Below are 25,528 nucleotides of genomic sequence, written 5' to 3' on the forward strand. Positions count from 1 at the left end.
CTCCTCCCCCTCCTCCCCTTCCCCCTCCCCCTGCGCGGGCTCCCAGCCCCGCGGGCCCGGCGCGGGGCGGTGCAGGCGCTGCCCGCTCCCCGAGTGCGGTAGGCGGGCAGGGGGCGCGGCGGCAGGGTCGGAGGGCGCCCCCTGGCGGCGGCGAGAGGCCAGACTACAGCTCCCGCCGTGCCCGCCGGCCCCTCCCGCCGGAAGAGCCGCCTCCCCCGACTTCCTGAGGGCCGTGCTGGCCGCCGGGCCCGGTACGCGGGGGCGGGCGGTTTGTCCCGGGGCAGGCGGCGGGGGGGGGGGGGGCGGGGTGACCCTGTAACGGCCGCGGTGGGCTGGCGGCTGCGGCGGAGCCGGTGGGTGCTCTGCCGCTGCCCGTTCGGCTCCTCACCTCACCCCGCCCCGCTGAGGACGTGGCCGCTGGGCCACCTGCGCCGGGAGCCGGGCGGGGTTCGCTGAGGGGAAGGAGCCGCGTCCTTTTCGCCGGCCGCGGTGCCTCAGCGGGGCAGCCGGCCTGGCCGAGCCGAGCCGTGCGGCGCCGGCGCCGTGCCCGGCCGCGGGTGAGCCGTGCCCGGCCGCGGGTGAGCCGTGCCCGGCCGCGGGTGAGCCGTGCCCGGCCGCGGGTGAGCCGTGCCCGGCCGCGGGTGAGCCGTGCCCGGCCGCGGGTGAGCCGTGCCCGGCCGCGGGTGAGCCGTGCCCGGCCGCGGGTGAGCCGTGCCCGGCCGCGGGTGAGCCGTGCCCGGCCGCGGGTGAGCCGTGCCCGGCCGCGGGTGAGCCGTGCCCGCCGGCGGGAGCGCGGCCTGTGCGCTGGGCCGCGCCGCTGGAGCGGGGTTACCAGGCTGCCCAGGGCCCGCGTGGGCTTGTGCTTCTTGGGTCTGTTTCGAAAGGCGGTATGAGAGAGTGTGTTGAGAGTGTGTTGGGGTTTATTAGGAAAAAAAAAAAAATTACTTCGTTTGTTTTGCACTTTCGAAGTCCCAGGGGTGTTAATTCTGGTTTTTCCTGCCAGCTTTGGAGGGCAGTAGCATGGTGTTAAAGGGCGTTCATTTTTAACTTATGTGGTTTTTTTGGCCTTAAGTGAAAGGATAAAGGAGAATGCGGAAAGCTTAAAAGCTTATTCAAAATATCGGTTAGCTGGAGGTAAGTAGAGTTAAACAAGCAGACAAGGCAGTCTAACAACCTAAAAGGAGTCCTCTTCCTTTCCTAAAGGCTTGTGCTTTGCTGCTCTGTGGCTTATCCAGCTTTCTAGTTTTTGCTTCCCTTCCACTACAAATTTAATGTGGTATTCTCAAAATAATGAGAAGACTAATGGGTAAGGATGAGCTCTTAGCTGCGCATCCTTCTAGCCTAGGGAGAATGTCAGTTTTTAATACAAAAAGGAGAGGAGAAAGAAAGAAAAAAAGAGAAAAAGAAATCTTTCATATTCACCTCTACACTGTAAATAAGTGAAAGAAAGATGTCATTCTCTGCTAGAAGGTCTTCTAGAAAGCTAGCTGAGATTGAAAAGCTCTGAGAAACAGATAGTTTCAATAGTAAATGCTATTAAAAAAAAGGTCACTTTAAGGTCACAACCAGGTCTTAGCTTTAAAAAGACTCGATATCTCAGACAAGTAAGGTCTTTATTTGCACATGTTGACATGAAGCGAGTAGTAAATCTTGTGCTTCAGGCTGTGAACTGATTACCCCAAGGAACTTTTTCCTGTGCTGTTGCGTAACCAGCGGTGATTTGCTTTCCTCGGGAGAGCTCTGTTACCTGCCTGGTGGGAGGGGAGGGAGAGGCAAGGAAGAAGGAGCTCTTGTGTTTGGCCAGCAGACTGTGTGGTTCACAGGCCTGTAAGGCCCGTGGTGCTGGGATACTGGAATGCATTGGATTCCTTGATCTTCTTCGTGCAGCTGGTGTAGGGAACAGTCCTGAGCACTTTTACTGCCGCCTGAAAGGGAGTAGCATTGTGTGATGCAGATTGTGTGGGTGCTGAGCTATCATTCACTGATGTTGAGAAATGGCCTGGGACCTTAGGTGGAGGTAGTATCAAGGCTGCTTGAGAAGCTGCTTTGTCCAGGGGCTAGCCTTGCCTTCCCACAGCTCCAGCTGTAGGTGCTTTTTTTTTCCCTCTGTGTGAACCCAAGAAGTCTAGAAGCATGTCCATGTGAGAAGGCGCTGGCACACCTAGGTGGTCTGTGCTAGCTGGAGCGGTGGGAGCATGGCTCAAATGCGTCTGGGCTGCGTAGATGCAGATGGCCTCAGATCTTGTATAGACTTGCTGTGTTTGTCCTGGATGAGAATGGAGGCATTTAAGCATGGTGTAGGATAAGTGTGACTCCAGTGTTTCAAAGGTGTAATAGCTGGTTCCCTATTACTTGGAGGATCTCCGTGCCATATTCTGTTTTGGAGGTCAGATGTTTCAGTTTTCGTGGTGGTAGCTGGTATCTGTTTGTCGGTCGGGTGTGCATCATCACTGAGAGAACAGGAAAGGAAGACTTCTTACGGTGAAAGTTGTCTTGATAAAAATCTTTAAAAGTTATTAGAAGGAACAGCAGAAAGTCTCTATGAAATACAGGGTTTTCAGCAGCAGAAGTTCAGATAAAAGAGTCTGGGCCATGGCTTTTAATTTCTTCAAGTGAAGTTAAGAAGCTGAACTTGAGAAGTCTTCTGTCAGATTTACAAATCATTACAAAAGCCACCTGTGGACACAAAAGAACACAAAGGCATTACGTTACATCTTATTTCAACTCTGATTCTTTGGGGGAACAGTGTGGTGTGTTAGTTTACCTCTCCTCAGCATTCAGAATGTGTGTGGTGTTTAAATAAGACACATAACTGAAAATGCAGTTCCTAGCAACTGATTTGTTGGCAGTCTTTGGCCAGCTAGCATGAACAAAATCAAGTTCTGCCTTCAGCAGTGGTGTCGGTATACAGTGTGTCTTTCTCTGCGCTGCTCTCTCTTTGCAGAGACACGTTTGTGTAGCCGCATTTATGAGCTGTGACAGGGAAATCTGGCTGAAAAGATCTCTGCCAAGAGATGAAAAGGGAAGTTTGGAGAGTTTGACCACCTCACTGCCCAGCAGGGTTGTTTCCCAGACTCAGTTTGCAGAAACAGTCCTTCAGCCACACCAGCACAGCTGAGGGAGTGAAGCAGTGTGGCATGAGCCACTACTGAGAAACTGTGTGTCTGTCATAGCCTTTCCTCAGTACTGGTAATGTCTGGTATCTAGAAGTCTAGGCAGATGTCACCCATGCCCTATAGTAGGGACAGGAAAGTATGACTTACCACAAGTCTAATAATAATATACGAATTATTATTATTAATAATAACTAAAGAGTTCGTGACAGATGGAGCTATAATGCAGGGCTTGAGAATGAATAGGCAGGGAATCTAGCTGTTGGACTTTGGCACTGTCCTCGCAGTTACTTTTCTTTTTCCAGCTGTGCAAATCCACTCTTGGGTGTGTTCTTTCAACAATATTTTAAAGAGGGGGTTAGATCCAAAACCATTCTCCACCAGTATCCAAGGGTACCTTCTATACTTAATCACCAGTCTTTGACCAGCCAGGTAGCAGTGGAAAGTTAGCTTATGTATGCCCACTCTGTAGCGCACTGTGTATGTAAATAGTGCAGAATGGTCTTTAACGTGAGAACACTGGAAGCTGATAGACCCTGGGGGAACTCCTTTGGTGATGGGCACTGGAGAGGTATCTGCTAGGAGAGGAACAAAAAATAAGTGAGCTGGAGGATAACCGTGAGGGTACTGGGAGAAGGGGAGTAAAAAGACATTTCTGGGCTTAGGTGTCAAGGGAGGTACAGGTCATGAGATGGGTAACAATATGAAACAAATTGGGAAGGAATGGCATAGAGCTGTTCCTGATGAATTCCAGAGGTTTGGGGGACACAGAGGTATTTTATACATGTGTTTTAATTCAAATATATTTTCTTTTCTCCTCCCTTCCCACCTTCTTCTGTTTACATGTGAAGAAAAATGACCTAAGCACCATCCAGCCTTTGTGGCCAAGAGCAGGGATAGGGCTGCCAGGAGCATGGCTGTGCCTGGGAGTTTACGGAGGCAGCCTGCAAACAGAGGCCTTGTGTCCCATTGCACCCACCATCATGTTGTTGTGTTCCTGCTGACCTTCTTCAGGTAAGTTGAGTGTATCTCTGCACAGAGAAGCATTCATCTCACTGGATTTGGGGAGGTGAGGCCATATCCAAAAAAAGAGAATGAAAATAGGGAAATAGTCTTAACCTGTGGCTGTGAGCCTTGAAAACAAGCTTAAAAGCTAGTAGTACCGGCCGGTCTGCGAGTCAAGCGGTAGTGGAGCCAAGTTTGCTATACCCCTGGGGAATCCAACCACAAACAGGGCTTGCACCAAAGGTGAGCCTGACTGTGCCAAGCCAGCAGCTTTCTGTTGCAGAAGGGTGAATGTGGGTGGCTGTGGGGAGGAACTACCTGAAATGAGGAAGGAAGCAAACCCTGATGCTCAGAACTCAATTTAATGCCCATTCTGACTGATGGAACATGCTGTTGCTTCTGGGGTACTCTTCTGGAAGTACCGTTTCCACCCTCTCACTGCTTCATATCTGAAGGTCTGCTAGACTTGTATGTTAAAAGCTTGTCTGTTATGCCACCTGACAAGAGCTGGAATACCGTACTGCCTGTCCTTACAAACTTTGCCTCGCTGATACCCTTTGATCTTCACAGCAATACTGCCGCTGATACCTAATCTGTCTCTGGAAGAGCACTTGTAATGGTGCTTAGCCAGATGAGTGCATCTTCTTTTCTCTTTATTTTTTTTCCCCTTGAGGTACCTAACTGTTGTTGCACAGTCACCTCCTCTTTTGAAAATAGAGGAGATCCTTTCCAGTCAAGAGCCTATTTCACAACCTACTAAAATCTCTGTATCTACCCATAATTTGGGAGTTCCTGCTGCTGGCTAGTATCTCCAAAACTGCCAGTCTTCTGCTGTGCTGCCTGCTGCGATAGCATTATCTCTGTTTTGAGTCCTACCCTTTCCCACTTGACCTCCAGAGGAGATTTAGCCAATCTGTGCTTATGTGTTTTCTGGCAGTTATTCCCTGCTCCATGCTTCCAGGAAGACATTCAGTAATGTCAAAGTCAGCATTTCCAGCCAGTGGACTCCCTTCTGCCTGAACAGCACGACCCCTGAGCTCCGGCCATACGAGGTAAGGACACAAGGAATAGGCAAGTGCAAAGGAAGATGGGCAACTTCCAATATGCTGAGCTTGTGGTGCTGAAGACGTCCTGTTAAAAGTGTCAACCAAGGGCACTCCTTAGAATGTGGGTGGGAACTTCAGGTATCTGAATTGTAGTTTTCTGGATCATCAGGTGATGGTGAAATCTTTCCTAGTGGTCCCAAGAGAGAAACTTCTCAAGAAGTTACAGTGGTCTAATGGAAATGGGGACCCCAGGAGGCTCTCCATAGCAGCCAGCAGCACAGAGGAGGGGGAAAGAGGGAGCCTGCTTCTGAAGTGTTGGAGACAGTAAATGAGAGCAGTTAATGGGATTAGAGATCCCTGGAAAACCCTGGTTGTGGCTTTGTGGTGGCGATGCTGCTGCCAGTCTGTTAGAATTAGGAGAGAAGAAAGCAATCTGAAAAAACTAGCTGCTTATCCTAAACTGATACTGCAGAATGACATTTTGTCTTGCATCTGAAAGGTCTGACTTCCTTTGCTGAACATCCTGAGTACCCCTCATCTGTAAAAGCCTAACTTCAGTGAAAGTGGTGAGAGTTCTGGCAGTGTTTGCTTGCAGAAAAGGAAGTTGTATACTGCTTGCATCTCACAAGTGGGAATGCAAGAGCTACCTCCTGGCTCCTACTCGTGGCCCTTTTAGGGGCGTGCTTGTTTTTAGCAGTGGCTTGTTCTTTTGCTTTTGAGAAGTGGGAGAAATCTTACATTAACACCTTGGTTGCTGGCCATGAGATCTATTGTAGCAGGGAGTCTGGAGTCAGTTGCTTGGGCATTGTCTCCATTAGAAATCATCAGTTATTTGAACGTTTGACCGAGAGATGATAAATGCTGACTCTTTGTGATATGTGGAAACAGTAAATTGAGCCTGTAATGTATTCAGGATTTTATAGTATGGCAAAAAGGAGTGAGCATATCAGGGATGCTGAAATGAACTACAAGGTGTTTTATATTTAGTTCCTTAACTGGCGATCGAGCAACTAGTATATTTTGGAAGCTGGTTTGATTCCCCCCTCTGCTCCCCGCCTCCCCCTGCCCCAAGATGATTTAGTGTTTGCTGGATGTTGAGGTGTATGTGTCTGATCAAGAAAAACGGCCCTTTTGGTATCAATTTCTGTTGTTATATCAGCTAACAGTAAAGTGAGCTTTGAGAAATTGATAAAACAGGTTAAGGGCATGAACATAGTCATCACGTGCTAACAGTTTTGAGCTTTGATGTATCTTCTTAACCACAGCTGTTCTTTGTTTTTATACTTAATTTTTTTTTAAAGTACAAAAAATGTTTTGCAGTTGTTTCGTGAGTAAGCCCTAGTGTGATTTTATTAGGAGGACAGCTTAGATCTATACTTCAGCCTTTAAAGATTTGTGAGTTCTGCAGAGGTTGTTTAATGAATTTAAGCCTTAAGACAAAAGATTTGATTCTGTTATCTTTCAAAGGCTCTTAATAGCTTGTGGAACTACCAGGGATCTCTGGTTAAAAGTTGAAAGCTGTTGGTGTAAGTAGGTATTGGTGGCCTCAAGTGGCAAAAAGTATTTTTCAAGGGATTTACTAGTTTTCTTGGACACATGAGACTTAAGCAGAATCTGTCTCAATAGGCCCTATGTTATGTCTTTTAAACTGAGTGGATGTGTAGTCTTGTCTGTGCAAGATGTTCTCCTGGAGAGGTGGAATCAAACTAAAACTGATGATATTTGAGTTAAGCATGTCCATAGGTCAGGTTTCTGTTAGGTTTATTTGTTTGTGTTCTAATGGGGGCATGGTGGGAAGGGAAGAAAAGTTTGTCCTTATTAACTTGATTCATTCTTCAAGTCATCCTCAAAGCTTGCTATTTTCAGCTGATGTCAGTAATTTTAGTTTGGGGACAACTGAGTCATTTTCCCTTTTTTTGATCATATGAGAATGAAATTCAGGGTAAGCAAAAAAAATAACAACATTAGTGACTGGAATTCATTGTAGTTTCCAACCAGTCTACTTCTTCCCCCTGTTCCTTTTGTGTTCATTCTTTTCTGTTTGTGGTCTGTGATTTCTTAATATGGTTGCTGCTGAAGGCAAAGTTTCATGTACTGAAGACAGCAAGATAAGTACAGAAGAGACACTGCACATGAAACAGAATATGTCTTTATTGTATTATTAATTAAGATGCTCTTCAGTGTTTCTGTGTAAGAAGCGAACAGCTGCGTGCTTGTTAGTGGTAGCATTTGTTTAGCCAGTCATTTGTCTTGATACAGGTGGAATGCATATTTCTTGCTTCTGGTTGCTGCCCTTTAGAAGTGAATGAAGTGGCAGTGGACGTTTTCTGCAGTACATAATGCCAGAATTGTACTTGATTTGATACTGAAAGTGTTGGAGGAATGGGAGGCTGGGGAGGGCAGATGCCGTTCTGCTTTGCAGTTGGGGTTTCTATCAAAAAAAAGAGTAGAATGACCTATGCCTCTCCCTGTTTACCTGTTAAAATTTTATGTCTGTAGCTCTGGAACAGCAGCCATTTATTTCCAAATGCAGAAGAAGCAACTCTCTTCTTGGGGACATTGGACACTATCTTTTTGTTTTCCTATGCTGTGGTGAGTAAAACTAACTGAAAGCTGCTAAGCTTTGGTTGAATCTTATTGCGATGATCACACCCACATTTGGAGGGGATGAATAGGATCTTCTTGGACTTGCTTAGCACTAATGCAGTTTAAAAGCTTAATTCAGGAGCAGGTTTTTTTTCCTTCAATTTCTGTTAGTTCTGCCTGTGCCTGTCACCATGTGAAGATGTGTGTGAACAAATGCCAGAGGAATACTGTCACTTCAGAATTTCTCACACCCCTGTCACCAGCGGGTAGGAGGGCTAGTTCCATCTTTCCAAGAGTTCTCAGCTGAAGTTTTTAAAAATAAGAAATTTAATGAACAACTATGAGCATATGAGGTGGTGGAAGAAGTGGCTAGAATGAGACTGTATGTTGGTATAACAGCAATGCTTGGATCAGCTTGACCCTTCTACGTTATTTTAATTCTTGCAGGTAACAGATTTAAATCTTGTGGCTTTATTTAATGCTGTGTTTTGTTCCTAGGGTCTCTTCGTCAGTGGCATAGTTGGGGATCGCCTGAATTTACGCTGGGTTTTGTCTTTTGGCATGTGTTCCTCTGCTCTGGTGGTAAGTCGGAACATACGAGTGTAATTTAGAAATCTCTTTTACGGTTTCTGGATGGGGTTTGACTTTAAGGGAGAAGGGGTTCTGTTTCTGTGTGAATCTGCCCACGGGCTGTAGCTGTACCTCAATGGACACAAAGTGTGCGTGTAAAACTTTGTCCTGGATGCACTTAGTGCATTGTCTAAAGCATAGAGCTATGCTAGATGACTCACCTCTTCCTGAAATATCTATTTATGGATACCATGTCAGAAGGAAATTCCTAAGTTTGAGGCACAGTCTAGAGACTTGGTGGCCAGCTTTTGTACGAAATTGGTGTATCTGGACTTTTTGAGACTGTTTTGTATTATAACTGTTCTCCCAGCCCACATATGTAGTCATCAAGGCTTTTGCTTCCAAATGCAATCTTTGCTCTCTTCTTTAAAGGGCATACTAACAATACTAAGTGTTCATTTTACTTATTTTGTAATTACTGGGAGGGCATGTGTCAAAGAAGAATGTCCACTCAAAACAAAAGAGTTCTTCAGGTTCAAGCCACTGCAGATAAGTGTGAATCAGTTTTATCTCATTGTGGTTTTCTGGTTATTAAAGTAGTGGTAAAAGTGTGGAGTGCTTTTGGTTTACCCAGTGGCTATAAATGCTGCTATGGCCTACTGTGTTCTGCAAACACATGGCCACAATCATGCATCAAGCACAGTGTGCCACAAAGTGTGTTTATTTTGGCTAGTTTGGGTTATGGCTCTTAGTAATTTGAGACCTGGCTGTAGTATTTATGTTAAATTTTGTGAAGATAAATGACGGCTGAGGTTTTGGTGTTTGCATAGAGCCTTGTGGATGTGGATGTCAGTACAACTGCAGTTCAAGAGGCTACTGTATTTTTAGCGTTGTTACTGAAAGTATTTGTCTCTTCTCCTCTCCTGTTACAACTGTGCTGTTTATGAAGATAAGTCTTTAGGAGGGGAAGTGCCATGACAGCACATTTGTCGCTGGGGTGTTTGGGCTCTGGAGTCCGTGCTGGGGTGGCTCGGCAGATGGTGCTGTTAGCTTTTAGCTGTTTCTTAAACAATGCCAGGCTTGCCTCTGGCCTGACCCCTGTGGGGGACCTTCTCTCTGAAATGTTATTTCTTTTTTAGGACCCCACTCCTTCCTGGCTTTCAGCAGGGTTTCTTCTCAGCCTCAGGGTTTCTTCTCTGTGATTTTTTTTTTTCCCTCCCCCACCAGGTATTCTTCTTTGGCACACTCACGGAATGGTTGCATTTCTACAACAAGTGGTTCTACTGCTGTCTCTGGGTTGTGAATGGCTTGCTGCAGTCTACTGGTTGGCCCTGTGTGGTTGCTGTCATGGGCAATTGGTTTGGAAAAGCTGGGTAAGTTGAGTTTTCTTCAGTGACTCACTTATCTGGCCTGCTGAGTAGCAGATTGAGCTAAAAGTGTTAAACCAAAAAGGCCAACTGTTAGGTCAGAATTAAAGTTATATGGGATGAAATACACATTACTTGTTACTATTATTTCTTTGTTGTTTGGGTTGTTTTTTTTCCCTTGGAGCCACACAACAACTTGGTGTGAACACAATTGAATATGTTAAAGGTAGAGGTTCAAACTTCAAAAGTTCCATAGTGCAGAGTGGCCGTTTTTCATGCCACTGGAAAACCTTTTTCTGTCTGATTACCACTGAAGAGACTGAATGGAAGCTAACTCATTGTAGGTTCAACTTTGTCACTTTGGGGTATTGCAGATGAGCTCTAGCCATAGCTTGTGATCCTGTCGTTGCCAGCTCACCTCTGCTGTAACAGAGGCGTTCCAGGAGAGAACATTCCTCATTTACCTCTATTTGGTACCTCCAAGTTATTCTGTGTTTTAAGTGACCTTTGAGTCTTTGAAGTGGATTGGGAGAATGCTGTGACTTTATTCATAAGTTGAAGTTGACTTGAATGTTAGAAATTTGTCTTGCTCCTAATGTAATCTCTCCCCACATTGCCTTTTTCAAATTTTCTTCTCCTTCTGCAGGAGAGGCTTTGTGTTTGGACTCTGGAGTGCTTGTGCATCTGTGGGAAATATCCTTGGGGCGTTCCTTGCCTCCTGTGTTCTCAAATATGGCTATGAGGTAGGTATTGCTGTCTGGCTTCTAGCTAGGACTGCATGTCAGATTGGGTTACGAGAGACTAGCTTCTTATCCTGTCTCTGAGAGATAACAGGCTCAGAGTGTCCAGTTTCATCTTCCTGAATCCTGGTGGTGGTGAGTAGGAGGCAAAATAGAAAGGGTATTGCTTTCCTGACCCTTCCAAGTGGGAGAAATGAGCCTGAGACTTCTCTGTAAATGGGACTGATGTTACTGAAGAGCCTTAATGTCATCGTATACCCTCTCCTGATTTGTGTGGCTTGAAGTGCTCTTCAGTTTAGAACCTGTGATGGATGACTCTGAAGTCGCTGCTACTGAATAGTGGTGAGGTTCTGACAGGCATGGAGGCATAGCTTCCGTAGCTGGGAAGAGGCCAGGCGTGCACCATATTGCTGTAATATGGCAGACAAGCCATTGAATATGGGGAATGCAAGTGAACTAGTGCATCTTGCAGCACGTGACCTCCGATAATGAGCTAACAGAGCTGAGCTTGTCACTCTGGAGATGAGGAGGCTTAGGGTACCAAAGAGCAGCCTTCCAAAGCCTGTCAAGAGATTGCTGGGAAATCAGAGCCAGGCTCTTTCCTGGGTTGCATGGAGAGAGAGCTACAAAGCAATGATTATAAAGTGAAGCAGAGATTGTTCCAACTGGATGTTTGGAAAACTTTCACTGTGTAGTTAGTAAGCATTAAAATGAAGGGCCAGAGCCTGGAGGATCTGTCTTTGGAGGTCTTTCAAGACCTGATTGAACAAAGCGCTGAGCAACCTGGTCTGAATTTGGTGTTTGACCCTTCTTTGAGGAGTCCCTTCCAATATAGCTGGATCTGTGGTTGTGTTGGGTGAACTCCTTCCTCACTGCTGTTACTTCAGTACACTAAAACAACTGTTTCAATGTGGTCTTTCAGCCTAGATAGAATCAAGCCTGTTCAGGAGATGCAGAGATCACTTGTTTCCAAGTCTTATGGATGTAGTCTGAGTTATTGTAGCTGTGTTTACTCTCTGACAAGGCTGGAATGTAAGGAAACCCTCGTTAGTCAGGGAAGCTTATGAGACTGAAAATGTTTAAAAAAATCATCTTTTATTTCTTTATCTTCAGTATGCTTTCTTGGTGACTGCCTCTGTGCAGTTTGCTGGAGGAGTCATTGTGTTCTTTGGGCTCCTGACATCACCAAAGGAAGTGGGTAAGTAGAAGGAGGGCTGTAGTATTTCAGTCCCTTTGTGGAAAGCAGATCTGCAGCTTTCCATGTAGTACTAAAAGTATTGTTCATTTCAACAGCACTTATCCTTAGGGCTTTTATAAAATGGTGTTGCACTTTAGTGTATTTAATGGAGCAAATGCTTTACTCGCCAAGATCACACTAAATGACAGCGTGCATCATGTGTCTATACATGTGTCTGGATATTTTAAAAAGCAAAATAAAACAGCCTGGCTCAACATCTCCATTAGGGTGTGCCTAATTACCAGTTTTTCTTCACCTGGAAATTCAGTATTTTTTTAAAGAAGCAGCAGGCAAACTGGAACTGGCTATTGTGGGAGAAAACTATGGCAAGCCTTAACTGTGCAGTGGGAAGGGAAAGTAATTTTCATCTGCAGGTCTTCCACAGCCAGTTAAATAGCTCTCGAGTTGGATATAATCCTTCTCCAAGAAGATGGTAGGCAAGCCAAAGCGTAACAGGAAAACAAAAGAACTTTTGGGTTTTGATAGGGCCATGGAGGAGGTTTCCCAGGTGTCTGCAAAGGCTATAAAGTTGGTAGCACTAAAGCTACCATAAAGAGTGCCCTTTAGAGCACTCAGCAGCCCAGAAAGTGCAGTGCAGTTCCTAGATCTTCCGTTTCAGTGGAGGCGTTAACAGGCAGCAGCTGTCTGAGTAGTTGCTAGTACACCCAGCCTCCACACTCAGGAGAAGTGGTACTCAGGAGCCAGGGCTGAGGATCCCAACCACTAAATAAGGGGGGAAATGCACTAATTTGTTGTCTTCCAACTAATGGCCAGACACTCAGAACAGACAAAGCCGACGCCAGGATCAGACAGAATACTTTCAAGAGCGCTAGAAGACAAAGGGTAGAAACTGGCGACACTGCAGAACACCATCTAGAAGAGTTTCTAAGCCAAAGGAGGATGGAGGTATGGGAGAGCAAGGGAACTGCTAGAAGGGAGAATTGCTTAAAAGAAGCGAGCGTAGCTTTAGAGTGGGAGAGGGTGAAGAGTCTGTGGTCCGTTTTTCCTGTTGCATATCCCTTGTAAAACCTAGGACTCCCTGAGCTTGGAGCAGATGAAGATGGCAGTGTGGAGGAAGATGCCAACAGACCTTTAATGAGCAATGATGATGTAGATGATGACGACCGGAATTACTCTATTCAAGCAACTGACACCGACAACCAGCCAAAGGCCATTGGCTTTTTCCAGGCTTGTTGCCTTCCGGGTGTAGTACTGGTGAGGACACAGATTCATGAGCGAGATCTGACTTCTGTTGTTAAATGTAAAGCTGATTTTTTGTGTTGTCAGCATTTTTTGACGACATTGTTAATATGTGTTGTAATTGTTGACAACTGACTTCTTATGCTGTTAAAACCTCGGGGCTGGGACTGTTACCCTTGTGCGCATGTGGACTGTAATACTGTCTGGGTGTGTGGTTGCCTGTTGCTCTTCCCATTGGACTCCTGCTTCATTGGTGTATGTAATGAGACAACTATGGGCAGCAGAGATCCTGCCCTTTTTGCTGCAGAATTTAGAAGGGAGGCCATGAGCAAAGGCGTCTGTAAGATGCTTTCTTGCTAAGGTGACTATGCTGCCCTGAGGAATGGTATTCTTACTGCTAGGAGAGCGTCACACAGAACTGTGGCACTGGTACTGGGGTCTGATGGGGTTTTTTGTTGCGTTAAAGCAAAAAGCTGTCCTGAAAAGTCTTATTAATCAGCATGATGTAATGTAGCAAAGTAGGTTTCTTTTTTGGAATGAACTGGAAACAAGTCCGGGTGATGCAGTTTCCACATATTCTCATCCTGTCCCTTTTATGAGAACTTGTACTTCTCCATCAGGCAGTATTGCCCAATTCATGGATTTGGTTCAGCTGAATAATTAAGCTGCCATTAAAAAACAATGTCAACTTTCTGTGTGTTCCCTGAATACTAGAACGAATACAAGAAAGGGGACAGAGTGGCTGGCTCAGTAATAGTGTGAACTGTCTAGATTTGATCATGAAGCAGAACTACCGAATGGACAGTATGGTCAGATACTCTTTATGCGCAAAGCGGTTGGTTGTGATTAAGGCAACACAAAATGTAGAAGGGATGGGTGGACTGTCGGAGTTTAAAGTGTTGGACAACCACTGTTCTGTTGTTAAGACCTTGGTTGAGGGATGGCAACAGAAAGCATACCCTTATGGCTAAATGCCATGTAAACTCTGGCTTGGTGTTGGTGGTGCTAAGAATAGGCCGATGTACTTCAGGCAACATTTTTTAGTGGTGGAGGCCACTTCAGTTGACGTGTGACTGTTTTCATTGGCCAGAACGTGAGGAGGCACTATACAACTGATGTCGCTGTTTCTGTACTTGGGATTTTGAGGACTTGTTCTGTGCATTAACCCAGCAACATGAATACCTCGGAGTCTGTGAGTTTTACCTGATGTCAGATCAGTGTCAAGCAAAACTGGGACAGATCAGATGATGCAGATGGCAGATCAGTGAGAGACCAAATACAGAGAGAACCTCCAAAGCCTTGTCAAGATTCTACAAAGGCTTTGTTTGACACATTTTTTCTGTAGTTCCTCTGTTCTCCTGCTGAGTGATATGGTGGAAGAGTTTTAGCACAGACAGCTTTCCCTGAGCCTCTAGAAATTCAATGTTTAATCACTCAGTCTGGTAGACAGTTTCTAAACATGTTGTAATAAATATCACTTCATACAGTGCACTTTTCACACCCAGCAGCAGGAGAACTCTACCAAACATACCTGTGTCTTACATGTGTTGCAGCGATACAATACATGTACCTGTATTCTGTCCTGTGAAAGTGAAAAAGAATTAATAATACAGCTAAAGAGGTTGTATCTGTTAAAATAATGTAAATTCAGAAGAGGTGATTTTTTTGGAGTTTAATATATAAAAAGATCTGCTTTCTGAAATTCAAAGACAAGTGTGTACATACACGGACAGTCTCAAAAGCTGTGACTCTAACGTGTTGGGTTTTCTGTCTTCATCCTTGTTTACCTCTTCAAATGTGGGTTCCTTGAATTGCTGTGTCAGTGTGTTATTAGGAGGCCTTACCGAAATAGTGTGCCTTGTCCCTCTGCATGCTGGGCCACCAATCCCAGAGAACAAATCTTTGCCACACACATGAAAGCTCTCAAGGAGATCTCCTAGCTAAGGAGAGCTTGAGCCCAGCAGCCAAAAGCAGGAGGTTGTCTCAGCTGTTGGGTTTGGAAGCATGTGCTTAGCTTTGGCCAAACCTTTCATCTTCTGTCCTGGAATACCTGCCTAGGGATTATGAATGAAACTTTCTCTTCTGGTGCTGTAAGCAGATGAGCCTTCTGAGCAGTAAAAGATAGCACAGAGGAACTACTTCACCTAACTTTTCTCAGCATGATGCACAGATAACTAAATCTCTAGGGTTTTTTTATGTCACATAGTTGGCTCCCTGCTCTTCAGAAGGTGAATTAAATTTCCATCATTTTTTTGGAAGCCTGGTGTCGTTTTCTTTCAAGATTACGCTGAAAGTGTAATCTTTTAACCCATTGCATTCAGTGAAAAGAAAATAACATCTTGACTTTGATTTTTGTGTTCTCGGGTTCTCTTTGATGTTCAGCATTAAGCTTTCATAATGCTGCCTTACGTGAAATGCAGAAGTACTTTCCCCTGAAAGCTGTAGCTGGATACAGAGCTTTATGGGAAGAAGCAGAAATGTTGTTTGTATTTCTCAAGTGCTAACTGCTTGCTGGTCCTCCCTTTCTTCCAGTACTCTTTGGCCTATGCCTGCTTGAAACTGGTGAATTACTCATTCTTCTTCTGGCTGCCCTTCTACCTCAGCAACAACTTTGGATGGAAAGAAGCAGAAGCTGACCAGCTCTCGATCTGGTATGATGTGGGAGGAATCATAGGTGAGTAAACAAGTGAATAACGTCTTCCTGCAGTTGCCCTGCTAGCATTTGAAGATGAAGGACAGATAATGCAGCTCAGAGCAGTCAAGTTCAGTGGGATCTAGCTGTTTACTGAATATATGAGAAGTCTAGTTACGTATGTGGCTGCTCGGCTGGTTTGTTGGTCGATTTTTTCTAAAACACAGAGTGTGTGAGCCCCCTAAAGAGTTTACTTATAATTTAAAGAGCATTGTCATATTCTTGGACACTACCCCCAGCAGGCATTTTTCTTTACTCACGAGGACTTCTTGAAAAGTGCCGTGTACAAAGTGGTGTCCCTGCTGCTTGCTGCTTCCTTTCTGACAGGTAGTCTTAAGGAAAAATTTAGATCCGGGCCTACTGGGTTCTATACTGTCCCTTCTGTCCTGTATTTTTAAGAACAGACTCGGCACAGATCTCAGCAGAGTAAACACAACTGTATTATGTTCAGAAATAAAATGTTATTGCACTTGTTTCTGCTGGCTGCAAAATCTGACCCTGTTCCTCCAGAATAAAGAACATACTGTATATCTGTTTAGACTTCCACTCTCCTGTGCTCAGTTTCTTGCTTTATTACCTTGTCCAGTTAGCTTTCCTAGAACAGACATCCTTGTTTCGGTCTGTTCAAGGACACTTTTTTTTTTTTTTTTTTGTTGCCTCTGTGGCCTTTTCTGTTTGGAACTGCTCTGCTGGTAAAAACTAGAGTGTTGAGAGAGCCTACAGAGGTAGCAATGATACATAAGGTGATTTTTATCAGTTATCTGCATTTATTACAATTTGTTGCACCTACCCTAAGTAGGTGAGACAGCAGGGAATGTGAGGCCCCTTTGTGCTAATGCTTTCCTTGTGGAAAAGAACTGACTTTTCTTGCACTTTCTGTTAAAGAAACCAGCAACAGCGTTAAGCTTGCTTACATCCAGAGTTGTAGTGATCCCAGAGCTGTGATGGCCCTATAGGGGAAGGAAAAGGAAAGCAGGAGCATTGGCTAGTTGCATGCCAGAAAAAAAGAAGTAATAAATTCCTGGGAAAGCAGTATGAGTAGTTTTCTCTGCTCTATCTGAGCCACTTAATTTTACTGTGGTCTCTGTGTCTGGGGCAGTCACAGCAGGAGACTTAGTTTCCAGGATTTTAGAGAGAATAAGTATTGATGAGAAGGCAAAAGGCCGATGCGCTCGGTGAAATGAGTTTTGTTCAAGGTGTTAGCATCCTGAGCCTGACAATGACTTTTATTTTTATTTTTTTATTATTTGCAGGTGGGACTATCCAGGGCTTGATTTCTGATGTGCTACAGAAGAGAGCCCCAGTGCTAGCGATCAGCCTGCTCTTTGCTGTAGGCTCTCTTTTTGGATACAGCCGTGAGTATGCTTTTACTGTGCAGTGGTAAGAGGTTCGTTTGGTACATCTTAAAGAAAACCAGAGCACAGCCTGTTCCAGTTATGTTTTCTGGTCTTGAAACCGCTTTGTCTTTCGGTCTGTTTTGCCTGAAGTGTGGCACTGCACAGAAAGAAATCTGTTCTCAGGTTAATGAGGTGGAAAAGAATTAGCTGAGTGGTTGGATTTCCCTGTACTGGTGAGTTATGGTACTGATCCTTCTCCAGTGTCAGTGAGATTTTTGGCATTGTCATTGTATCAACACCACAACTGACAGAGCAGGAAATCTCAGGAAATCTTATCTTCTGTAGCAAGAGGAAAGAGAATCTGGGGACAGATCTGTGCTGGCGTACATATATGCTACAAAGAGGCAGAAGCTCTTGCACTTCACCACTTATGCTTCTGTAAGTGGTGAAATTGAAGAGTTCCTGCCTCTTACAATACAGTTCTCAGTGACTGGTTATCGAAAGGAGTCTGTCATGAAAACTGAGTAGAAAGAGACAGGCAGATCGGATTTCTGTGAAACATCTATGGAGCTCTTCTAAGGGTAACAGTTTCGTGTCTTCAGACATGGTGTCCTGTGGTACCAGAGTGCTTTAACTCACTGGGATGTCATTTGACTTCTGTGTGTCTTCCTCCAAAGTGGGGTGGTGATACAGACAAGCTTTTGTAGAGCACTGTGAGATCTGTGGACAGAAATCGCTGCTAGAGCTGGACATGAGAAGCAAAGTGTGCCTTTCAGAAGTATGTGGGCTTACTCAGAGAGTCTCAAAAGTAAGGTCAATAAAGTGTAATCATTACATAGCAAGGTTGGGTTTGGTGGCGTTTCGTGGGCTTTTGTTCTCACTCGTTATTTCAAAAGTGAATTGGAAGCAAATAATAAAATTGCTGCTGAAAAAGTTTGAAGTTTGTACTAGATATAGCAGGGCAGCCAGAGGTCCAGGTGTCTTGTGCTTAGCTCAAAATGCACTGATGTCCAGCCCGATGCAGAGGGCTCAGACAGGCTATATGAAGTTACTGCGGTGTGATAATTTAATTTCCATAAGCCAAACCAGGAAACTTTTTTTGTGCACCTAGTGTGTTGCACGTAAGAGTAATAACAACCCAAGAATATGGGAAAAGGGCTGCAACTTGCCTTACACAGGGGAATTTGACCATGTGTGGGCCCTAAGTTGGAAGTGGTGAGTAAGGAATTCAGGTGATGCCTGGAAGTGAGATATTGGGGAAAACAGTGTCTGAAAAGCACCGAGGGGCTATAGTGGAAAACCTGCTGCATGTACACATTATGAAGCTGTTCCTGTAAAGGGAAGCAGAACCTGTAGGCGTGCAAATGTGGCTTTGTAAGGAGGAATTGGGATGTGGGGTTTTGCATTTTTTATTTCATTGTGCAGCATTGTTTAGGCAGTTGCTGGATTACTACCTCCAGATGTAATATCTGTATTTTTAAAAATATTTTGGAAAACTCAGGAAGGGGTGATTCATGGTGGGAGAGTTTGAGTTTAATCTGCCTTCCCCAGAAAGACAGCAGGAGGATTCTCTTACTCTTCAGTAGGACTTTCAAGGAGAGTAAATGCAAGCTCTGTGTCACAGAAAGAGGCATGACAAGGACTGGAACCCAGAGCTACACAAATCTGGTATCCTAATAGGGCACAAAATTTTAATGGCAGAGGTGGCTCTACTGTAAAGTGCTGTTAGGAAACTTCTGGGTCTTTACTGTCTTTAATCTCTGTAGACGTCTCTAGTCATCTAGTCAAATAGAAGTTATTGTTGTTGCTATCTAGCTAACTGAACAGGCAGTTCAAACTGGATGTTTGCATGCTTCTTTCTGATCCTAAATAAGTGGCTTTCTCAAGTTCATTTGTTTTATTCACACTTACCTGGTCTTTCTCTTGCAGGTTCTCCAAACAGCAAACCTATCAATGCTGTGATCATGGCAATTACAGGTATCTTATCAAATGTCACTGTTATGCTAGTAGACATATATATACATTGCAGAAAAATCAGTAACGCCAACCTCAGGTGGTGGTAATACATTTGTGTGCCACCTCTGCTGGTTTTGCAGAAAGACCAAAAGCTGGGGCCCAATTTCTGTTGCTCTTGGAATACAGCTGGAGGAAAATTGCCTTACAAAGGGAAGTATAGAGTATAGACTGTATAGAATAATGGCTTGGAACTAAGGGGGTCTGTCTTGGTGCAGTACGATGGAGACAGATTTATGCTAAAATACCTAGCAGTGGTCTGGTATCTGAGGAAGTGGATATATGGCAAAGTCATGAGCTGCAGCTCAGATTTGAGGGTGTTTGTCTGTCAGAACCCCAAATGCCCTGTGTACTGTGAGAGGTCACAAGCTTTGTGTGCTACCAGACATACTGTGCTGTGCTATGGAATTAAGATTAGCCTGCATGAATAGAGCCTTTCTTTTCAAACGCTCCTACTTCAGAACTCTGTCCTTTCGTGGGTTTTTTTCTGCCTTCCATCTTCTGCATGAACCCCTGGAGACTGAGGCTGTAGCATGGGGGTATACTACTCCAAAGTAGAAATGTGTCTAAACCTGATTCATGTTGAGGGTTTGTATGTGCATGCTGTTCAAAACTAGCTTTCTGAATGCAGTTCGATGCATCCTGATTTCTTGCAGAGTGTGCCACAGCTAATGACCTCATTTTTGCTGTGGGATGAATATATGATTATTGGCAACTTCTGTGTGTGTACTCCAGGTACGCAAGGTGTTCCATGACTGCATGTTTCAGCTGTGAGGGTACCCTTCTACACACAATTAGTCTGTGGTCACTGTCCTTAGACTTAATCCTTTTCCTGAGCTGTGCATGGTAGAAAACCTGAGTTTTGAATATGTTTGTTGAGAATCTGCCTGCACACTTGTTTTGCACTAAGGCTAGTTTCTTGGTACTTTCAGGATTTTTCATCGGAGGCCCATCTAACATGATCAGTTCTGCAATTTCTGCTGACCTGGGGCGTCAGGATCTGGTGAAAGGCAGCAGTGAGGCTCTGGCAACAGTCACGGGAATTGTGGATGGAACTGGCAGCGTTGGTGCTGCAGTTGGCCAGGTGAGGCTACCAACAAAATATAGAGGTCTGGGGAAGGAGGCAGAGAGTCTGGTGTGGTTAGAGATGTTAGCTCATTCCTCATTCCAAAGTCACATGAAGAGAAAGAGAGGGTTGATTGGTTTGGTTTGTGTGGTTTTTTTAAAAATTTATTTAAGAAACAACCAAGGGAGCATGTCTGTTTTAAGCTTCCAGTGGAAGCAATTAAATTAAGAACTAAGTATTCATAGTGCTAATGTTACAGGACTTTCATAATTCAAATGAATTTTAGAGACTTTCATATCCTGAGCTCCAAAAAGCAAACAAAGGTCAGCTTCACAAAGAGTCAAAATAAAACATTTTGAAGTTTGTTTGGGATTTTTTTTTCCAAATAATAGAAAAACCTTTGGTTACAGAAAAGTTTAGCTGTATAACTGAGTAAAATTAGAATACTTATGATGAATGTTACAGTGTTTATAAAGTAATCTAAAATTTGCTCTTATTTATGGTTCCCCTTTTTGTCTATGGATCTCTCTTACACCTTGTAAATCCAGCACCACTTGCCTTCGATAGTCCTTACAGTGTGCTGCCAGAGGTCTGAAGACTAGACTGTTGCAGAAAAGGAAGCTGACAGTGTGCCCACTGGGGACGTTCTTTCTTCTCAAACACAAGTGTTAACTATGTGGAGGAACACAGTGGTGCTTTGGGGAAGGGAGGATTTAGTAGAAAGATCAGAGGCAGTTCTGTTCCAGGCATCCTCTAATGCTGGAAAATACCAAGGATGCAGGCAAGGCATACAAGTTTCTTTTCTGGAAAGGGATTTGTTTGTACTTGCCATTGATTGCCTAATAAATACAATCATTCAGTCTCTATTTTGTAGGAAAGATGCTGTTTAGCACCATTAAACATTGGAAAATTACAAGTGCTTTGTGGACATCTTAAAGTGCACTTTTATGCTCAGTGTTCTTCTTGCATTGTCTACAGTGTTTCTGTCTTCCCCCACACATACCATTCAAACTCATGTCATCATAAAAATTGGGTCTTTAGTTCTGAAAAATTCCACCTGCCTCCTATTCTAACGTTGCGTTTATTTCAACAGAGATAACCATGATGTCATTCTGGGGGTGTGTGAATAACAGCAAATGCACAATGGACATGTTAGAAATTCAGATCCTGTTTTGTGCTAATATACCCCATAGTGAAGAAGGGAGGCCCTTGTACAGCATCTGAATATAAATCTGCTAACAGGGAATACATTTTCTTTTGTAGTCTGTATAGTCCTGTTGAACTAGGGTGCAGTTCAGAACAGACTGTGGTCTCAAGTGTCTTGCCTACGATGAAGGGTTAAGTAGTTAGTGGTTGCACAGCTCTTGAAAATGCGTCCTGTGTAATTTATAAGCCATTCTAGAGCTTTTAGTTCTTCTGAGAGTACTTACATCCACTTATGTCCCAGTGTGCTGTGCGAAAACCTTGTATTCAGCGGAGTCAATTTGTCACCCTTTGAAACTGTAGTTCAGTTCTGTCTTTATGCTGCTATGAGTTACTGTAAAGCTTCAGGATGGTGTCTTCGTTTTGCTGAGACTGTGAGTCTTTTACAGAAGGGTTGCTGTCCTGCGTCATCTCTTCTGACAGGAAAAGATCAGCTGGAAGGTTTTGTGATCAGCTCTGTATGGAGTGTCGACAGCCCCCAAATTCTAAAAAATGAGAGTAATGCCTGAAAGTCATGCTTATCTTCCCAGTTTGAATAATTTTTTTTTTTCCCTTTCTGTTTAGTATCTAGTGTCTTTGATCCAGGAGAACCTGGGATGGATGTGGGTTTTCTATTTCTTTATTGTAATGGTAAGCAATCTCCTTTTTTTAAAAAAAATTCTTTGTCAAAGTTGTTTGCAATAGAAAGTTTTTGTGAGAACCTGAACATTGTGACTTAGGCATGCAATCTATTTCTGCAACAGCTGAAAACTCTGATGCCATTCTCCAAGTGGTATTGTGGTGTGCCTTTGCCTCAGGGTGTCTAAATCAGCTGCGTTCATATGGATCCTTTTGAAGTCATGTTGCCCAAGAGGAATTGAGGTTGTAGCAGAGACGCAAAAATACTTGTTTAAAAACACCGGAATTAATTTTTTAAAGCTCATACCACCTGACTGACTTCCAAGGCCTCGTTCGTCTCCATGATAGGTAGTTCCTAATGTTTTCAGGGAGCTGAAGTGAAGCTGCTTGTTTGTTAGCCCTTGAAGATTAGTGGAAGGAGTGATGAGGACCTTGAAACTAAAATGGAAATGACTTTGCCGTGCTATGCCACTGGGGGAGAAGATCGTTCAGGCCCTGATCTCCTCAGCGTTGCCACAGTGGTGAATGGTGTTAAAATTCACCTGTTCTTCCAAAAAAAGGAATTGTCTTTGTGTCTGTGCTAACAAGGGAAAAGGCCACTTCGGTAGCCGGCGGAGGTGGCCAGGAGGACAACCTTTGAGGAGGTGAAGAGCTCAGCTTCTTTATGAAAAGATCACGACAGCTGAAATTGTAGAGCTTATGAGCTTTCCGGCAGGCACAGTCCCTCCATCTGCTGTGCTACTTTGTCCTTGCTCCTCTTAGTCTGTATCTTTCTGGGGAGGCCTTGAACGCACATTGGAGTGCAGGATGGCTGCAGCTATGGCTGCTCTGTGCTAATTGTCCTGGATATGCTTTTTTCCACAGACGAGTTCAACAATCCTGTTCATTTCACCATTAATAGTGAGGGAGATCAGATTGCTTCTGCATGAGCGGCGCCTGCGGATGCTGGCTGAGTGACTTCTGCTTGCTGCTGGAAGGACTGTTGTACGGACCTGACTAATCAAAACTCTGGGAGACTTGTTTCTTACATCCTCCAGGTTTGAACTAATTCAAAACGGCTCTGCAAGACTTGATTGACCTGCCTCTGGCAAGCTCAATAGTGAAGTACCAAATACCCGTCCTGAGACCACCCACCTCATGGAGCTGCTGACTTAAGCTAGACAATCTATGGGACTGGCGGATTGTCCTGGCCTACCAGACTCTTCCATGTCAGTGGTCACACTAGGGTCTTGTGTTGGGTGGTCTCACTGCTATACCCTTTCTTATTTATTTCTGGATGTCCTGACCAAAGGTCAAGTGTTTAAAACTGACGGTGGAGAGGCTGTCTTGCAATGTATTTTGATGCTCAGTTGTGCTGTTGAAATCCTACAGTGCATTTCATGGGTAGTCTAAATTTATGACCACTTTAGCTTTTAGAAAGGGCAAAAATAATTATTTGGAATGTGCGCTATTTGTTTAAAAAAATGCTGTTACTAAATCTGCACAGACAGACCTCTGCTATCCCTAGCTATTAACTGTCACATATTCCATTAGATTCACACGGAGAACTTACCTCCGTATCTGTTTTTAGCGTTTTAAAATAGTAATATTACTAATCTCTGGGAAATGAGATTTCAGTTTTTAACTATTTAAGTAGACAAATAGTGTGCAATACTTTACTGTGATCTCTGAGAATAAGCCTTAATAGATCCTTTGTGTTTAAAGGATCCTTGAATGGCTTTGGGGGATCAGTAATGGGACACAAGTACTTTCACTACTGCTTTGTTATTTGAAGTCTGATCAATACTGACCAAAATGGGACTGTCAGGTTACCCTCTGCAGGAAGCTGGTGTCCCTGATTTCATACTCGTGGGGCAGTTGCTCATCCAGCAAAGGTGAACCAGAATGGAATTAAAGGAATTTAAGGGACCCGCCTGCTCTCTTCCAGGCAGGGACTGAAGCGTACTTGTGATAGCATCAAGGAGCACGTGCTGCTGTCTTCCCCTGTGCTCCTCTGCCTGTGGCTGCACAGGGGGCCTCAGGCTCCAGGGTTTTAAAGCTTGAGTTGTACCTTGAAGAGAAAGGTAGATGCAAGTCAGCACTAAAACCATATGACTGCGCTTACTGTGGCGGTATATGAGTATTTTGCAGTACTGTGGTAAGCACGGTGAGCAACTGACACCTCTAACATTTGTTGGTGATGTTAATGGGATCATCAGGTAATTTCACAACAAATTGCTTTCTGCTCATGCCTTGGGATGTTTGATTGTAATAGGTATGTGTTAACCAGCAGAACTTCTGATCAAACATTCAATCTTAACTACTCAGCAATGCCTGGACAGGGGTGGGGGACAGGAAGATTCTTGGAGCTGAAAATTTGAAACTTTTTAAATGGGAAAAGTTGCCTTTTCAAAATGTACAGTGATTTTATTATTTTTTTAAACTTATGAATGTCAGCTTTTAGTCACGTGTTGATTGTAATGAGTGGAACATTTAGTGCCTTACGGTTTTACTGTATTGAATGGTTGCTTGGTGATTGCAGCTTGTGCAGTGACAGCTCTGTGCACAGCTTTGCTTACTGTGAAACTCAGTTGCTCCGTTTTATATTTTTTTTTGAGTCAGTCTCTTGGTGGAGGAGATTCTTGCATTTTTTGCTAACCCTTGAAAAAATTCAGTGCTTGGGAAAGCAATGCTATCAAGCTGGTGAGGGACCTGAATCCTTTTCTCTTCTCATTCCCATTCTGATTTTTGCCTGTATAATTAGAGCAGGAGACTGAGAAACTGTCATCCTGTTCTCAGAATCACGCCCTGGGGTTAGTGTCTGCATCCCAAGCTACTCATTAGCCCCTATACAAATAGAATCAAAACTCCCTAAAATTCAGTTCTAAAACTGATGGCAGCACCGTTTGCCCCAGCCGCTGCGTCTGAGAATCTGTGGTTTCAAATTCCAGCCTGGATGAGCTTTTTGGGCGACCGTCTGGGCACTAGATAAGCTTCTGATGAAAGGTGGGGTGGGAAAGGGACGTCGCGTCGCTGGGGTCGGGGGGAGGAGAGACAGGCCCCGTAACAAATGGTTTCCTGTAAACTGTTCTGTCCCCTCTTGGTAAGTGTCAGATGTGTTGTGAGCACTGCGAGCCAAGCTGCCCAGCAGCTCGCATGTAAGTGTGCAGCGGTGCTTTGAGGCCACCCTCAATTAGTGAGGCATGCCTATGACTTCAGGATGTTGTTGTTGTTGCCCTGAATTTTGGGTTCTGTTTATTTCTTCAAGGTGCTCAGATGGAGAAAGGTTTTCGGTCTGATCATGTCCAAACATCTCACGTGAATAAACTTACTTTGACTTGATCTGGCCTAATTCTTCCATGTGCTTTATTCTGCTGTTCTCACTGTGGTTCTGCTGAGCGTGCTTCTCGTCCTGCTCATTATAGGCCTAGCTCCTGTTTTTCACTCGGCTGCTGTGAAGACCTGAGCCCTAACTAATGCCGAAACCAACCCCTCACCCCAGCCTAAAAGGGGACGGTGTTCCCATGTGCTGCGGTTTGGCACTCTTCCTGATCAGCCTCACGAGAAGCTTTGTGAGGCTCCCCTAACAGAGATGTCCATAACAGTGTAATTAATGGTCTTAAATAAAGAAGGCAGAACATATACTTGGTTTTATTTATTTATTTGTTGATCTGCATGTAGAAGTCAGGTGTGCTTCCCTTAAAATTAAATGTGCCATGTGGCTGCTGGCCCTGCTGTGCCTTGTCTCCTGTGGCT

At 44.4% G+C, this 25,528-nt stretch overlaps 1 protein-coding gene across 1 annotated transcript; it reads left to right on the forward strand.

Moving 5' to 3' along the window:
• Nucleotides 1-154: 154 nt before the first annotated feature.
• Nucleotides 155-25,114, forward strand: SLC37A3 (solute carrier family 37 member 3). The gene is made up of 15 exons (XM_040595702.1): nt 155-251; nt 3,965-4,127; nt 5,056-5,170; nt 7,664-7,756; nt 8,249-8,332; nt 9,548-9,693; nt 10,334-10,430; nt 11,541-11,625; nt 12,698-12,879; nt 15,397-15,538; nt 16,810-16,911; nt 18,823-18,870; nt 19,839-19,990; nt 21,740-21,805; nt 22,658-25,114. Exons 2-15 carry the CDS (start codon nt 4,027-4,029, stop codon nt 22,748-22,750), a joined length of 1,506 nt encoding a protein of 501 aa, XP_040451636.1. The 5' UTR covers nt 155-251; nt 3,965-4,026; the 3' UTR covers nt 22,751-25,114.
• The last annotated feature ends 414 nt before the right edge of the window (nt 25,115-25,528 follow it).

Source organism: Falco naumanni, chromosome 5 (genome assembly GCF_017639655.2).
Source record: "Falco naumanni isolate bFalNau1 chromosome 5, bFalNau1.pat, whole genome shotgun sequence".
Lineage (NCBI taxonomy): Eukaryota > Metazoa > Chordata > Aves > Falconiformes > Falconidae > Falco > Falco naumanni.